At 30.5% G+C, this 17,697-nt stretch overlaps 1 protein-coding gene across 1 annotated transcript; it reads right to left on the minus strand.

Annotated features, from left to right (window-relative positions):
- Window positions 1-670: 670 nt before the first annotated feature.
- LOC130451244 (dual specificity tyrosine-phosphorylation-regulated kinase 2) lies at window positions 671-15,987 on the minus strand. The gene is made up of 2 exons (XM_056790138.1): window positions 14,630-15,987; window positions 671-3,830 (listed from the first exon to the last, which is right to left on the minus strand). Exons 1-2 carry the CDS (start codon window positions 15,587-15,589, stop codon window positions 3,141-3,143), a joined length of 1,650 nt encoding a protein of 549 aa, XP_056646116.1. The 5' UTR covers window positions 15,590-15,987; the 3' UTR covers window positions 671-3,140.
- Between the last annotated feature and the right edge of the window lie 1,710 nt (window positions 15,988-17,697).

Genomic DNA, 17,697 nt, shown 5'->3' on the forward strand with positions numbered 1-17,697 from the left:
TTAAAGAACTGAATAAGCTTTACCCCGAACTCGGTGTTCTGGACATACCCGTCCTTTTACAATACAAATATTATTTTTACGACTTAGTTGAACATAACCTATAGCTTTGTCGCCGTAACTCTCACGCGATGCTCTACAATTTATGAAATAAATAATTATATTTAATGTAATGGAGAATAAATACTTAAATATTTTTACTTATTATATTATTTTTCAACAGACTTACCTTGATGCCTTGGCACCTCGAACTTCAGCAGAATTAAACCGAACGTCATTTTTTAAAAAATCGGTAATCATAAATATATCAACATCAGGAATATTATCAGACTTTGTCTTAATAAATCCTTTATCACACATAGCTAATTGAAACCAACTAACAACTCGTATTTTAGCAATAAATTTTCAATATTATTGTCTAGTCACGTGTAATAGCCGTAAACGCTGTACTGTTATTAAATAGCTATAACATTATGACGTCACAACTATGGTGAACAATCATGGCGCGTTTATAGTCACGTGATTTTTATTTAAATTTCATCAATTTTTAATTGTTTATAATTAATTGAAAAAAATTTTTATTAAGTTTTTTGCATTAAATATCAATATTATTAATAATAAAGTTTTAAAATACATAAAAAAAATCAATAATTTTTTTTTTCAAAAACCCAAATATGTTTATTATATATAATTTATTTTTATCACATATCAAAATTGTAAAAGTTGGAAATGCACTTTGTTAATAAAAGGTAAAATGAAATTATTAATTATGTCATTAATGAGACAAATTATGCCCAACAATGCCAGTTCTGAGAAAACCAAAATTCGAAAACGTCGTTAATTTGAATTCAAAGAGAATATTGTCAAAATTTAAATTGCATCTAAAAGTTGCAATTTATATATATTCAAAGAATTATTTTTATTTGCCACCAAGAGATTAAAATATTTAACAATATTGGCAATATACTTAGCTCTGAACATTTATTAATAGAAATTATATTAATTATTCAAGGACAGAAATACTGTACAAACTAGAGTTGTATCCGAGTTCAGTTTTAATATTTTTTAAATGTATGTATTCTGGTTTTTGAAGTATGACCCATTAGGGGATATCATAAATATATTCAACAAAAACATGTTAGCAGAATAATCAATTTCTGTTTAAAATCGGATTATTGCACGTCATTAGCATGAAAGAAATCATTGAGAAACAAATTAAAAATGAAAATCAAATCACAATATTCTAAAAGTACGAATATTTATCCGAAGGATAGACGGACCGAGGCCTAAGGGCTTATCCAAAACACGCATTACAAGCTAAGTAATGTATACACAATAACTTCTACCAACTGACTCGATTTCTTTTAAACATGATGCAATTATTTTTCAAAACAATGGTTCAGTCATATTTCAAAACCACTAAGCATATTGTTAACTGTATTTTTTGTCCATATTGCTGTTATCGATAAATATGATTTGAGACAATAAAACATTATATTAAAGATCACTAAAGGAAGACGAATAAAAACTTTCATACCACGGGGTAGCCAGGTTTGGATTCGAGTTTCAACTAATTACATCAAAAATAAAATGAAAATGCTAAGAAATGAAAATAGATGTAATTTTAAATTAATTCAAATTATCTCAACTGATTCTAAAAACTGGGAAAAGATCTAAGGAGTTTCAAATCAACCAAGCTGTAAAAACATAACCACAAGGTCAAGAAAAATTAGAGTATTTAAAATTTATGTTTTATTATGGATATTTTTTTCGATATACTCAATTAGACAGTAAAATGAATGCCATTTCATAAGCTTGGTGAATGTTCATAGAAAGTTTCAATTCCATTATGAGATTGATCAATTCAACTTATGTATAGGTGAATAGAGTGTGGAGAATCCAAAACCCCATTTTAATTGAGCAATATATAACTTGAGAGACATCTTCGGTTTCCAAGTTTTTCTGCATTATATATATATATATATATATATATATATATATATATATATATATATATATATAAAAGAGAGAGAGAGAAAATACCAATAGAATTAAGCACAATAGGATTCAAAAATGCAATTTATATAGTTTAAAAATAGTCAGTTACAGCACACACATTTTTAATTTGTGCCATTAAATAAATTTTACAGTTAAAAATTTGAGCAATACTGTAGAAAGTGTGAGATAGAAAAAGGTAGTAAAAACATTAACAAAAAAAAATATGATAGAATTATTCAATGCTGATTAAAAGAAAAAATTTTAATTTATTATTATAGCAGTAATATAAGTTTATGTACATATTTTAATTATTGTACTGTATATAGGATTCAATTTGTTATAAAAAAGTAATTTAGTTAAGTCCTTGAACTTTCACATATATAAACTGTTGATGAAATAATAAGATATTTCAAAATAGTGGAATCTCCACATAATAATGGAAATAATGGGTAGATAACATTATATGAATCCTTTATGCAAAAGCTATGTTGCAGAAATATGAATGAATGAATAATGGAAATCATTAGAGGTTATAGAGAGCTGATGGTCTACATGTAAAATAAGAGTGCAATTATTATCAACTTTGATATATGAAGAGGTACCTCTGAGACTCAACACCCAGCACTGCAAAGGAGCAATTTCTATATCAGGACTCAGCCGAACAAACCCTCTTATAAAAATTTTAGTTATCCTACCACATTTTATCAAACGAATGATACAGACTTGATTGTAAATAAAATGAAAAAGTATTACATCCAAAACCTAGAAATTATATATTATTTGTTAGATTTAATGTTTTACTTGTCTCAATACTTGAGTATCTTAAATTAAATGTAATAAAAAATTCAGTTACAATTAATCCTGTAGGTCATAGGTTTTAGTAATCATTAAAATTTTTTGTTACATAAGCTAATTAGAAATATTAATTTTTTGAAATACATACAATTGGCTTTGAAAAAAAATATGCATCAGTGTATGAAGAAATGCAAAAAATTATAAAGTTGGACAAACAATTATCTAAAAAAAAATAGTAATTAATTCAGCATTTAGTCAGTTGGAATAACTTAAGTAAAATATATACTTCGATATAAACCTAAATTTAATTTCTAACCTGGATGAGAGAACTAAGGAAGGATGACGTTTGGCTACGTGACTGGTGGTAATTTGCCCGAATGTAGAGTTGACGATCTGTCATCATTAAGTTGAACACGATTATTTGAAAAAATACCAGTCGATTTAGGGGTTCTAGGTCCTGTAGGTGTTGATCTAACAACCCCCGCACTGTTCTGTTCCTTTTCATTTGGGGGTCTCGGTAGTCTTCTTCTAAGCCAACCATGTCTCAGCGCAGCACTGGGTGTCATCCTAAGGTCTGGATCCCATTCTAAACATCGTTGTATAAAATCGAGAAACAAAGGGTCATCGCATCCTTTTAACGCTCGTTTCAAGTCTTTTGAACCTGGTGGACCCCTAGGTTTACCTCTCCTACTTAATCCACCACTTAAAATAACTGTACCATCTGGTAGTGTCGAACATGTACAATATCGAGGAATACCCTTGGAACTAATAAAGTTTTTTGCACGTTTTGATTGATCTAATAATCTCTGTGGAGGCAAGCCTAGAAGTTCCATTATACAAGCTAGTTGATCAGCTTCATCTTCTCCTGGCAGGAGAGGAAAACCGGTCAAAAGTTCGGCTAAAATGCAACCCAGTGACCACATATCAATTGGCATACCATACCGTGCTCCTAAAATTACCTCTGGAGCCCGGTAAAATCTCGACTGAATGTACGTGTACACTCGATTTTGCTCGTAACATGAAGAACCAAAATCGATCACCTGAAACAATAAAATCCAGTTGGGAATTACATTTGCTGAAGCGATATAATAGCGAAGAATCTATTATAAAAGTGAAAACTTCGACGTTAGAGAGAGTTCTTGATCTAGCATTAAACATAAAATTATAAGTAATTACATATTGATAATTGTAAAATAAATTACATGTTACATGAGTTTTATAATTATAAGTTTTTTTCTTAATAAATATATTTTTATTTCAATTTAAAATATCTAGTATAAATTGTTTAGTTTATCAATGTCACCAATTGAATTCAATAAGATACACCCGATATTAAATTTGAATTTCAATTATTCACATTAAAATATATTAAAGAATGAAAACTACTTTTTTAATTAAAAATAATAAACGTAAATTTAAGATAAACAATCCAAGTATCATTTGACTTTCCTATCTATGATAGTATTTAGCATGAAATTTAATAAAACAGCAATTGAACTCTCAAGAAAAAAACTATAAAATAGAAATAGTTTTTTTGAAGACACATCCAAGACCTAGTTCAAGAACAAAATGATGATTTTTTCCACCATTATAGAGGGTAGCCTGAAAAGTTTCTGTTCTAACAATGAATTTTCAACATAGTCTCTTTTTAAACCTATATACTTTTTTCAGCGATGCTTAAACCTTTTTAATCGTTCCAAATAATAGTTACCGTCTTTTTCCTCAAAATATACGTTGACGTATGCGATAATGTCCACCTGTGATGAAAATCTCTTCTGCAAGTAAAACTTTAATGTTTGAAAACAAGAAAAAGTCTGGACCACCAAAGCGATGACGCGATTAACACAATCCCATTTAGTGTTCCAAAAACAAACATTTTATTGCATCTCGTCACTAATTTTTTCAATTTCCAGAAAAAAAATCAAGTCGTCTCACTTACACAATAGTCAAACAGAAACTAGCGTTCAAAATGGCGAAAATTTTAGTGAGAATCTTTCAACGCATGCGCACACATATTTCATCAGAAACCTTATCAAGCAATGATGCGTAATACTCTCCTGTTTTACCTTTTTTCGGGTAGTATATGAATACAATCTCATGATTATCCTAAAAACGGTCACTGCTCCGGCTTATGAAATCATCTTTGCCTCGTCGTCAGTAAAGCTGATACGGCCATGTTCGAATTCAGTCTCCTACAATTTTACGGTCACAAATGATAGTGCAGTTTCCATACACGATGTCTAATTCGTCTTTCAATTGCGTAGAGGTTTCATTGTTTCAAACACAAACATTTCATTGCAGTTCAATACTCATTTTATATATTTTCAGAAAAAACTTCACAGCGACACACTCACACGATGGTCAAACGGAAACTAAGCGTCCAAAATGGCGGAAGTATTGAGAATCTCTCAACGCATGCGCACATAGATTTCTCCCTCCACCTCATCTAGCAATATTTCCTGTAATTTTTATCTCCCCCATCACCAATTCAACACCATCCTCTGTTTCATAGAAATAATAAAACTTATTTTTGACAGATGACTTGAAAGTTTGAATTTGCCTTTTATATTGACAAGTGATTTTTAGTTTTAGTTTAAAATACAATGAACTAAATGAAAATTTCATTTTGTCATTTCATTTGACCTACCATAATATCAATATGAGAAAATGTGAGCTGATGAAATCAGTTCAAAGTGAATTAGATCATTCGCAAAAGAAAAGTTAATTTGTTTTACCTTTTTGAAGATAGTCGATGAACACAACCTCACGATTATCCCAAAATACGATCCCGTTTTCTGCCGTTGTTACCATCTTTGCCTCGTCGTTAGTCAAGCTGATACGGCCATGTTCGAAATCAGTCTCGCACAATTTTACTATTACAAATAATGGAGAAGAGTCTCCATACACATTATCTAATTCCCCTTTCAATTGTGTAGGGGCATTGTTTCAAACACAATCATTTGATTTCAGCTTAATATCAATTTTTTATTCAATTTTCAGAGAAAATTTCACAACGATTCACTCACACAATGGCCAAAGAGGAACTAAGCGTCCAAAATGGCGGAGATATTGAGAATCTCTCAACGCATGCGCACATAGATTTCCCCTTTCACCTCTTCAAGCAACCATACGTAATAATTTCCTGTGATTTGAAGCCTTCTTTTTTTATGAGGCCTCAGATAATTCAAACTAATTTAAGAGTAGCTCATTTAATTCCACGTTCTATTTAATTTCATTCTAATAAGATAATTGAAATATTTACCTCCCCCATTATGGATTAAACACTAACCTCTGTTTCACTGAAACAACACCTACAGCTTATTTTTGACAGATGACAGAGTTTGAATTTCTCTTTTAATTTAACAAGTGATTTTCAGTTTTAGGTTAGAATACAATGAACTAAATGAATATTTCATTTTGTCATACCATTTAACCTACCATAATGTCAATGTGAGAAAAAGTTAAATCAGATCATTCCCAAAAGAAAAGTTATTTTGTTTTACCTGTTTGAATATATTCGATGTACACAACTCCACGCTTATCCCAAAATACAGTCACTGTTTGGGCCGATGTAACCATCTTTACCTCGTTGTCAGTCAATCTGATACGGCCATGTTCGAATTAGTCTCCCTCAATTTTACTATCACAAATGAAAGTGCAGAGTCTCCATACATAATTTCTAATTCCTCTTTCAATTGCGTAGGGGTATTGTTTCAAATACAATCATTTGATTACAGCTTAATACCAAGTTTTTCTCAATTTTCAAAAAATATTTCACAACAACTCACTCACTCAATGGTCAAACAGAAACTAAGCGTCAAAAATGGCGAATATAAAGCGAATCAAATCAACCATATATGTAATACCTCTATATGGACTGTTTCTATAAGAGGAAGCTGGCAACCGTTGCCTGGCAACATTTTTTTATCCTTCAAGGTTCCAGCTAGGTTCTTCGCATTCTCAAGCATGCGCAGTATAGATAAAATGTCTAGAACGAGAGGGAAAATTAATATTGTCGGCACCGTAACATAGGTACATTTTTTCCCAGTACCAACTATCCATATAGAAGTATATATATATATATATATATATTACATATATGATCTCAACGCATGCGCAAATATATTTCCTAACTTCTATTGATAAGTACTGACATCTTCAGGCTGATGTTGGAAGCTTACTAGATAATAGTTGCATATCTGGCAACAATACGCTGCCAGTTTAATAGAATTAGGAATTATGAACTTATATACCTTTTCTTATATTAGTTATTTTTAAAATCTTTCAATTTTTATTTCAAAATAATACATAGTAAAAAAAAGGCAGATATTGTCCGATTACCTTGAAAACAGGTTGCCCCGAGACTAGTGTGAAGTATATAAAATTAAGGATAAGTACAGAATTTAACGTCACCCAAGAAACCTGCTACATAGAAATCAACAACTGATTTTTTTGTCAATAAAACGAGAAAATGATAACTGGCCAACATGCCGAACTAAATAAGACTGAGCAACGTTTGTTGAAGAAAGTAATTTTGTTCCATCTCGACAATACGTCTACCAATTCGTCTACAAGTGTTGCATAAAAAGCCCCAAAGTTATGGAAATCGATTTCACAATAATAACGAGGTGATAGCAGAAACAAAAAAGCTGATCCGGAGTGTATATGGCTAAAACAATAACATCTTTTTCATAGAATTGTAATCATCATCATCGTAATTCAAACAAATTTAATAAAAAGATATAAAACCACCTTGTACTCGTTAAGGCGTAAATCAAAACCTGAGCCCTTATTGTAACAGCAAAATGAAGAAGAGCCACCGACTTAGCACCTGTTACTTCCTGCTTATATCTATAACTGTAACACCGGTATGTACATCTGATATTCACTGTCCATTCACATAATGTACGGAAGTTGATGATCCCACAAGGCAGAAGCGTTACAAGAAGTTTTTAAATAGGATTCGTATTCAATTTCTAAATAAATTTCTTTCCATCTAAATGAGCGACTTCTTAAAAAAAAGTAACTGCGTCTGGGTATCTCAATAACAACAAAAGTAAGACAGATTAATGTAAAATATATTTCGGCAATATAGGGCCGAAACTTGGACATATAATAGAAATACGTTGCAAAAAATTCGAACGTTTATCAACAGGTACCTACGAATTATATACAATTTTTTTGGCCAATTGAATGAATAATGAAGACCTTTGGAACATAACGTAAAAAGATACTTCAATTCATCTACAATTGCTACATTTATGCCAAACCGACCTCATCGTTTTACCACAGCTGCTGAAATACCCACAGGTATCCTTTGCTCCACTGAAAGCTATTTGACTTTGATGACAAAGATTAAAGTTTTAGTGTCTACTATTTCATTTCTTTCATACTTCTCTGGAGGTAATCCCAAACCGAGAAATTCCTTTTCTTTCCTCTGAACATTTAACTAAAACTTATGCCCAGATACCCAATAAAGAAATTATCGATACATTTATCGATTTGAATTTAGAGCCAGCAAAACGTTGATATAACCGTTAAATATTAGCAAAAATTTGTTATTAAGTACTTTTGTTAAATCAGTTCATGATGCATATGATGTTAAAAATAAGAGATTAACATTACACGATATTTAAATTGCACAAGTGAAGGTATTGTTTTCAACTAATGAGACTTCCGTGAAGGGACAGAGAACTAAATAAAGCGCAATTTCAGTAGTAACCTGTCGATCTGATATTGCGATATATACGAGATGTTATCAAATATGTTGCGAAAGAATCTTTATAGAAGCGATTTCTTACGGTGCATCTATTTCAACTAATATGTATCATATCTTCATGTATTAAAACAAGTAGTGACAAGTTTTAAATCATTTAGATTTGAAAGTCTTCTAGTATAACCGCTTTAGTGAAATTTGTAGTATCTAAGGTGAAAAGTTGAAAAAAAGACCAAAGAAGCTGATGAAACATTAAAAGTTGTCTATGGTGACAATGTAGTGACTATGAAGACTGTTTCAAAGTGGTGTCACCGATTTGAAAGTAAAAAATGAGTCAATTAAGAGCGAAGAACAGTCGAGACGTCTTTCGATATAAAAACATTTGAAAATGTACAAAAAGTGGACCAACTTTTTAATTGGAACACCTGATTCAGCGCCATGTAACTTTTTGTCAAAAGGGCAAACGTTTTTTTATCGAATAAAGACTCCAGAAGGTAGTCCCTGGGAAACGCAAGTTGTTGAAATCTTCGATAATGAACTATGACTAAATTTTCATTCATCTACAATTGCTACATTCACACCAAACCCTTTGTCTACACCAGCGTCATTCTGGAAGGTTCTTGTACTATACTGAACACTTTTGCAACTTTTCTCCCATATGAGATACTTCTCCATATTTCTGCTCTCCATAGTCATGACATAGCAGATGTAAGACTTCCTTCGAGATAAAAACATTTGAAAATGAACAAAAAGTTCACTGACTTGTTAATTGGATCACTTGATTTAATACCATGAAACTTTTTGTTAAAAGGGAAACGTTTTTTCTTATTAAATAAAGACTCTGTGAGGTAGAGAAAAAAATAACAATCTGTGTCTATGAAATATGCGCGCCACATAAGAACAGGTAAATTTTAAAGAAAGCTCCAAATATTATTAACGCCCTGGACAACGCAAGTTGTTGAAATTTTCGATAATGAACTATGATTTAATTTTCATTCATCTACAATTGCTACATTCACACCAAACCCTTTGACTACACCAGCGTCATCCTGGAAGGTTCTTGAACTATACTAAACTAAAAACTTTTCCCCCATATGAGATATTCCTCCTTCTTTCTACCCATAGTTATAACATAGCAAGTGTAAGTTTTTGAGAAATGCTTTCAAATCAATTAAAATGTTCTGTTACTTATTTAGAATGTTATTAATAAAATGATTCATAGTATTTTTGTTTGATAATTGATATCAAGAAAAAATAAATTATACAAAACCATAAATCCTAATTTTTTGAAACCATGTATCAGTGTAGTCTAATCGAGAGTGACTAATAATAAAGAACCTCCAATTTCTGTTGCCTGATTATACAACTGACATTTATAAGTTATGTGAACAATTTGCTTTTGATTACATGGTTAAATATATCCAAGTAGTAAAAATCAATATCGTCCCTAACGTATCATGCCAATAATTTAAAATATTCAAAATTTTCAACTAAAAATGTCATTTCAATTTTGTAATATACCTAGAATATTAGAGCCGGACATAAAGTATAGTGTTATCTATGAATTTTCCAATATATTCTAGCAAACGTTCTTTACAAGTAGAATACATGTTTCCAGTACAATTCAGTTTTTCCCAACTCCTTTATAAAGCATTTAAATTTTCATAATATTAAAAAATTACTTAACCATAGTATCTTAGAGCCAATAATTTATACCACATTACTCAATGAGTCGTGTGACTAACTAAGAAAAACACTTTTTTGCCAAAAATCGATTTTAATCATCAATTTAATCTATTTCAAGAGCAATACAATCATTCCAACGCTTTCCTAACTTCTAGATGCGATGCTTGTAGAAGGATTTATCTTTTTTTTGAGATCAGCGAATAGCTAGTAGTCACTGGGGACCAGATCTTGACTATACGGTGGATGAGGAAGAAATTCGTTCAATTCAACCATCGTTGTCATCGACTTGTGAATCGGTGCATTATCTTGGATGGTTTTTTCTTCGCCATATGAGGCCGTTTTTCCTTGATTTCTACATTAAAACGATCCAACAATTCTATGTAATATTCGCTATTAAATGTCTATCCCTTTTGGAGATAATCTATCAACAATTTTTCATGTGCATCTCAAAATACTAAAGCCATAACCTTCCTTGTTATGCTTTTGAAAGCTTCTGACTGCATTCCACTCAGATGATGATCGTTTTGATTCCGGACTCAAGTGATGGATACATTGTCGCAAAAAAATCTGATTTATTACGTATAAACAAAGACGAACACTGTTCTGAATAATCAACACGTTGTTGTTTTTGATCGACTGTGAGTAAATGGGGCACCTACTTTGAAAAAAGCTTTCTTATGGTCAAATGTTCATGAATAATTGTAAAAACACTGCCTTCTGATATCTTTACGTCCTCAGCTATCTAATGCAATTTCAATTTTCGATTGAATATAACCAATTTGTGGACTTTTTTGATGTCTTCTAGAGTAACCACCTCAATTGGACGACCAGAATGTTCACCATAATCGGTATCTGTACGACCACGTTTAAATTCAGCAAACTAATAACCAATAATGGTTATTTTCGATGGAACAGAGTCTGGATAACACTTTTGAAGCGATTGCTGAACTAGTACAGTAATTTTTAATCAATAAGCAATGATAAATAAACACAGGAAATTGTTGGAATCCATTGTTTCGAAAATAACAAAAGTAGCTTCACTTAAATGGCTGTCATTTTTTTCTGACTAATCAAAAGGTCATGAACTTTCACCCATAGCACTTTGATTTTGAAAGTTGGTACTTTATATACGTTATATGACTTATTGAGTGATGTAATAAATATATTAGATTTTCATAAACCAAAGATTGGATCACTACTAGGTCCGAAATAAAAGTATCAGTGAAAATCTATAGAATGTTTAAATACTCATTTATCTATTCTGGAAAATATGATTTATAAAGTTATATTAAATGACAATTAACTTGATTCATTGGATATGAGTGCCCTGATGTCGATGCAGAAAAATGACATACAATGTTCGCATTATCATTACAAAGGAATTTGATTATAATTAACACTTGTGTACACTGACGAAATTATTATTGCTTGTAAATCGATGATGAAGTACCAATACCCCCTAACTAACATTGTTACGAATTTAGGGTTCTAATGTAGTTAAATTTAAACGCAATTTTTGATTGAGCTGGTGAAAACACCTATGTGATTATCTGAATAAAAACACAAAAAAGAGAAATATAAATATCTTCCAAATTAGAGACTATTTTCTACAGAAAATATTCTACCATTATATTCTATCTGAACAGTAGAAATTTAATTTTTCATTTCCTCACTGCCAATATCTCCAAGCTATAGGTACAATTTGACTGTAAGAACTTTTGCATGATTTGTTATTAATTACTTGAAAAGAAACTAGATGTAATTTTTTAAATGGTTGTACAAATCAAAATAGAAACGTGCTTCTCTCTAATGGACAGTACCTACTAGTATAGTTTCTACCATCAAGTTAAAAACAAATTTGGATGAAGAATGAAGAGATCTCGCACAAAGAGCTTTTCTACAAGTTTCATTCCTAAAAATTCTTAATATCATCTGAAAAATCTAACATTTACAAAAATTATTAACTGGTATTACCAGTAGATTGCCATTCATTTTATGAAAACTTGCCCCATGATGATTGAAATATATTTTTTTCAAGTCTGAATACCATTTTTTTGTTATTGTTGATTGGTTTAGGGCATAATTTTAGATTTACAAATGGATAAGTGGAGGTATTATGACTAAGAATGTTAGTCTTTTCACTATACTCAAAGAAGAATTTTTTTGATACCAATACCAATGTTTTTGCACCCATAATATGCCACCTAGTTTGCCTTACAATCATTAATCTTGTATAAATACAAGTTTTAACAAAATGCATCTTAGTTCCCTTGAAATAGAGAGTATAAAGTATTATTATTCTATAATACAATGTAGAATACAAATTTTAAAATGTTTATTCCCGTAAAATTGCATTTTTGTAGATCAGTGTTGATGGTACTTCATCGTCGACTTTTAGATTAAAATGGATCAACAAAAAATGAATTCAATGGTACAGGCATATACTGTGGATGATTTAATGACCCTTTTTTTAATTGGATCAAGTTTGAAGTTATGATAAATCACAGCTTGAAAGTTTTCAGGTTATTAATTTTACAGCTTAGTCTAAAATTACTTCAATATGTTTTGTTTAGCTACAATGTGAAAAATGTCGAACTTCAAGATGACAATGACATAGTGATCCTTCTATATATTACATTAGAATTATTGCGACACTATAAGAAATGGAATTGTTTCTGTTATGACATACTTTTAATTCATATTCATTGTTTTTCAAAATATTATGAAGTAAAACTATTGTACTTTATATTGAGTCAATTATTATCCACTGAATTCAATTACGTAATGCTGTCCGTTGCTACTTATATCATTTTACTTAATATAGGTACCCTTAGAAATTTCAGTATCATTGAATGATAAATTTATTAACAATAGACTATTTGAATAAGTTTAGAGCCCACATAAATGTCATTTAAATATCAGCTGAATGAATAGAGATATGATCATATAAAAAAAATTTCATATTATGTTGAGAAGTTGCATCTTAATTTATTTATTAGTCATTTTTTTAATTCAAGCATTCTTGCTTATCCTTTTCAATACTGATTTTCTATAGTTTCTCAAAACAAATATTCCACATGATTCTATGTAACGAATGAAGGGTAGGCTAAATATTAACCAGATACAAATTTTTTGGCATACAAATCTTATATCATATCATTAATCTCAATTAAATTACCTTTATAATGTATTAAAAGCTATTGCACATTAAAATCTACTGAACTTTTATTCAAAAAAGCAATTTATGTATTCAAACCTGTCATTTATGTCAACTTCGAAGTAGATTAATCTTGTGTGTAAAATGCTCAAATTAGTATAATAAATTTTCTTTATATACATTTTTAACATAGCTAACAACTCTGGAAGTATATTAAACTAAGTATTTAAGAAAGAAAATCTCTGAATTTAAATCTCTTATTAGTATTTACTCTTACTAATTTAGTATTAGATTTTGCAAATAATCTGAAGTATTTCAATACCACATCAAATTATAACCTTTAACAGTTTATAATATTACACATTAACATGTTAACCCTTATGGCTGGCTATTCACTGATCTCAAAACAATGCTCACCGGTAAGAAATTTAGCCCAAATGGAGGAGCAATTACTAAAGCTGAAGCCTATTTTGAGGCAATAGACAAATATAGACAAAAACAAGCATGACATCCAGTGTTTTTCTTAGTTATGACTTATTGAGGATAAATAAAAATTTCAGAAACTAATTTTTTTTATTTGAGTTTTGTAAGTGTAATAAAATTGGAAATTCTTAACAAAAATTATCTATGTTTGTACTTATCTACATAATTAGAAAATATATGGCAATTTCTGCAAACCACATGAGATAATATTTACATATTACATATTTTTAGTTGATTTAAAATTATAAATTTATGAATGGAATGAGATTATAATAATAATTAGTAATAATATCATGAGGCAAGCCACCTTTTAAAGATATAAAATATATATTAATAATTTGTGCAATCAGAACTTAAATAATTTACTGATATTAATGGTTAGAAGTAATTTTAGCTCCTTCTTAAGAGAAAAATATATTCAATTTGTAATTGCAAACAAACAGTATATCAAATAGGACAAATATACTTGTAAAATTAATGCCAGCCATTTTTATATATTTTTATGAGTTTTCTAGCATTCTAAAAACTTTATTCAATAGGAATTTGATATAGCTACTGATTGCAATTAATGCAATAATGTATGAATAAGGAAAAGGATACATATATTATACCTACTCAAACTTACATCACATTTTTATCTCTTATCAAGGTTGCAAGAATGCTGATAACACCAAAATGTTTATTAATCAGGGTAGCTCTTAAAATTTTTTGTTAATTATAATTTTTGATATTGGGTATTGATTGACAACTTATATTCTAAGTATGGTATAAAGTAATAATATAGAATATATAAATACCTTGAGACCACTTCTGCCCTGTTGTTTAAGTAATACATTTTCTGGTTTCATATCGCAATGGATGATTTTATTCCTATTAAGAGCATCCAAACATTGAAGTAATGAATGGCTAAATTTTCTAACAAGCTGCAAACTAAAACCTTGAAATTTGTTCTTTTTGATAAGTTCATAAAGATTGATAGAAAGTAGTTCAAATGTAATGCACATGTGATTTCTGAACGTGAATGAATCTAACATGTGTATAATATTCATAGTGTTATCTTTATCTTGTTTCCTCAAATGTTCTAAAATACGGACTTCTTCTTGTGCTTGTCTATGAAATCTTTTTTCATTTCTCACCATCTTTAGTGCCACATGCATATGATTTTTATGATCATAAGCCTTAACCACCTGTCCAAAAGAGCCTTTGCCTATCACTTTAAGAACCTCATATCTATAGGCTACATGGTCATGGGGAATGTGTATATAGGAGCCTTGATCATTGTCATAATCACAGTTATTTGGATTGCCAATAATACCAGGCCTTTTCTTTGCATTGGCACCAATAAAATATACTTGAGGATAGTTGAATATCTCATGATGTTCATAAGGTGTTAGTTTATTTATGTACAATTTCATAACCTGTTCTGGCGTTGCGACCATTGTTTTAGGTTTGCATTCTGTTGTTGTAACTGGATTAGTTGAAGTCTTGACTTGGGATAAAGAAACACCTCTTGTTAGATGGGACTGCATACACTGGAGAACACAAGTGCCCCCAACTGATAGCTCTGGAAGACCAGCGGAATTTGCTGAAGAAGCTGTGGAGGCAGCAGGAGGGCTCTGTTCTTTAAGTGAACCTTTGTTTAAAGGTGGTAAACTTCCTCCACCGCCTTCTTGAATATAAGAATGTGATGATATAGGAAATAACTGTGTTTTAGACATCGGCATTTTCACAGAATTTACCACAACAGCACTAGACATCTCTAGGGCAATGTTAACTCTCCAAGAGGTTGATGGCCAACCATTAGAGCGAGCCCGAGCACCCGTATCCGTAAAAGTACCGTGGCCACAAATCCATTCACCGGCCAATGCAATTATTGCTTCTTCGATGCAACACGCCACTTGACTTGATTTTCACCACTCTCCGATTCACGAAATTTCACCCCTCTTGCTTCGAGTATCCCTCGTTGATTCACACCACACCATCAAAACCAAAACACTTCAAATTTTCATATCACACACATTCTTCTATTCTAAATTTGTACTAATTTCTTGCCCTTCAACTATTTTTATTGTACTTTTCATTCGAAAACATTGCGATTGAAACAAAGGGTCATTGGTTACTTTACAGCCATATTTCCATTCTAGCCACAATTGACAGGTTTTGTAGTAGGGGACACAACAGAAATGCGGAGGGGGCGCTCGCGCCGCTTTCTTTCGATCGACACATCGATACGTATCGTCACTTTTCGTTTCCTTGTGTTGAAAGCCAGAGTCGTATCTTTGTGAAAAAGGGGATTGGTTTTGAACATTTATTATGATATAGACCAGTTTGGTTAGATTCTCCATTTACAGAAACGGATGTTTCATAGTTGTGTTTATATTTACGAGAATACAAAAAAGGACCTGAGATTTTGGATGCATAATTATTTATTCTCCGTAAGAATGAATTATATGTCGAAAGATTTCACCCACAAAATTTCGAATGCGGTGCATAATTAAAAATTTTTATTTATTAGAAGCTCCAAAACATTAACTCATACTTTCTCATTATATATCAAGATGAGGACCAAAATTTATATATATATATATATATATATATATATATATATATATATATATATATATATATATATATATATTACGCTACTAAACTAATAAAATTCCTTTATAAATATAAATTTGTTTTGATAAAAGAAAAAATTCGAAAACCAGTTATTCTCGGACGCCACGTTTTGCTCTACTTTCCTATAAACTTTTATAGAACGGATTAAAAATTATTTTCTTTGAAATAATACATTTACTAAACACCTCTCATATTATACCTAGATATGCCAATGCATTACGGTTGATGATAATTTGATTGGTCAGAAACTTCGTCTGATGATACGTCAAAGTATATATTCCGCGGGTAATATGAAATTAATTTTGTGGTTTACGTACAACTGAAATTCGGTACATTGTCCTTGACTAAATATATGTGTAGGTCATTGAACTATTTTTAGTGTTTTCAACCGATGCAACCGATTATGTCAATATTCAAAAAACAGTAACAAAGATACATCAGTAGTAATTCAATTAAATGTTTTTTAATTATCCACATGTACAAGGCAGTATAGATTTTTCAGATAAATTTTTTTAACATTCTTAAATATTAAATTGAAGGTGTTCGTCGACCCGTTTGCAGTTTGAAAATTTGTTGCATTACCGGTTTTTCGATGCAGCAAAAGGAATAAAAAAGGCAGACAAAATAATGTCACATATTTAAATGTTAAGATAACTGTAAAATAGTTTAAAACTATAGAGGGTATTGTTGTGATTATAACAATGTTTTATAAACAATAGATATAACCAATAATTATTTTAGAAAGTTGCTAAATTAATATGGGTTTGAATTAACACTTTATTTTTGACAAAACAAAGGTATACTTAGTTCAGAGTATGGTAGGTATATCCTATTTTTATATACTTTAATGTGAATTATTCTTAGCCGACATTTCAAAATGTTGATAGGACTAATGTTTGATGTATATTTCGAACTAGAATAATAAAAAATGCATATATTCAGTTCAAGTTGGGAAGCAACAATATGTTTAGGAGTCTTAAATTATCAGATAGAATCGTAAATTTTAGTATCATCCTAACTCCTCTATTTATTAAACCAATTACGTTCACGACCACGATCTTTCCCATTCCACTTAGTCGAGAGCATTATAATAATCGCAAACCCAAGTGGAATGGCTTACGAGGCATTTTGAGCGTTGAGATAAATATTAAGTAATGCCAAAACAGAAAGAATAAAGCGAAAGTTTTAACATATGTTATAATGAGGTAGATTGGTAGATTCTCATGGTTGCTACCTGCGCTAA

The sequence above is a fragment of the Diorhabda sublineata genome, chromosome X (genome assembly GCF_026230105.1).
Source record: "Diorhabda sublineata isolate icDioSubl1.1 chromosome X, icDioSubl1.1, whole genome shotgun sequence".
NCBI lineage: Eukaryota > Metazoa > Arthropoda > Insecta > Coleoptera > Chrysomelidae > Diorhabda > Diorhabda sublineata.

Coding starts and splice junctions, on each gene's coding strand:
- LOC130451244 (XM_056790138.1), bottom strand. CDS start 15,589: ATGTCTAGTGCTGTTGTGGTAAATTCTGTGAAAATGCCGATGTCTAAA. Junction 3,831..14,629: donor AGGGCAGAAGTGGTCTCAAG/GTATTTATATAT, acceptor TTATTGTTTCAG/GTGATCGATTTTGGTTCTTC.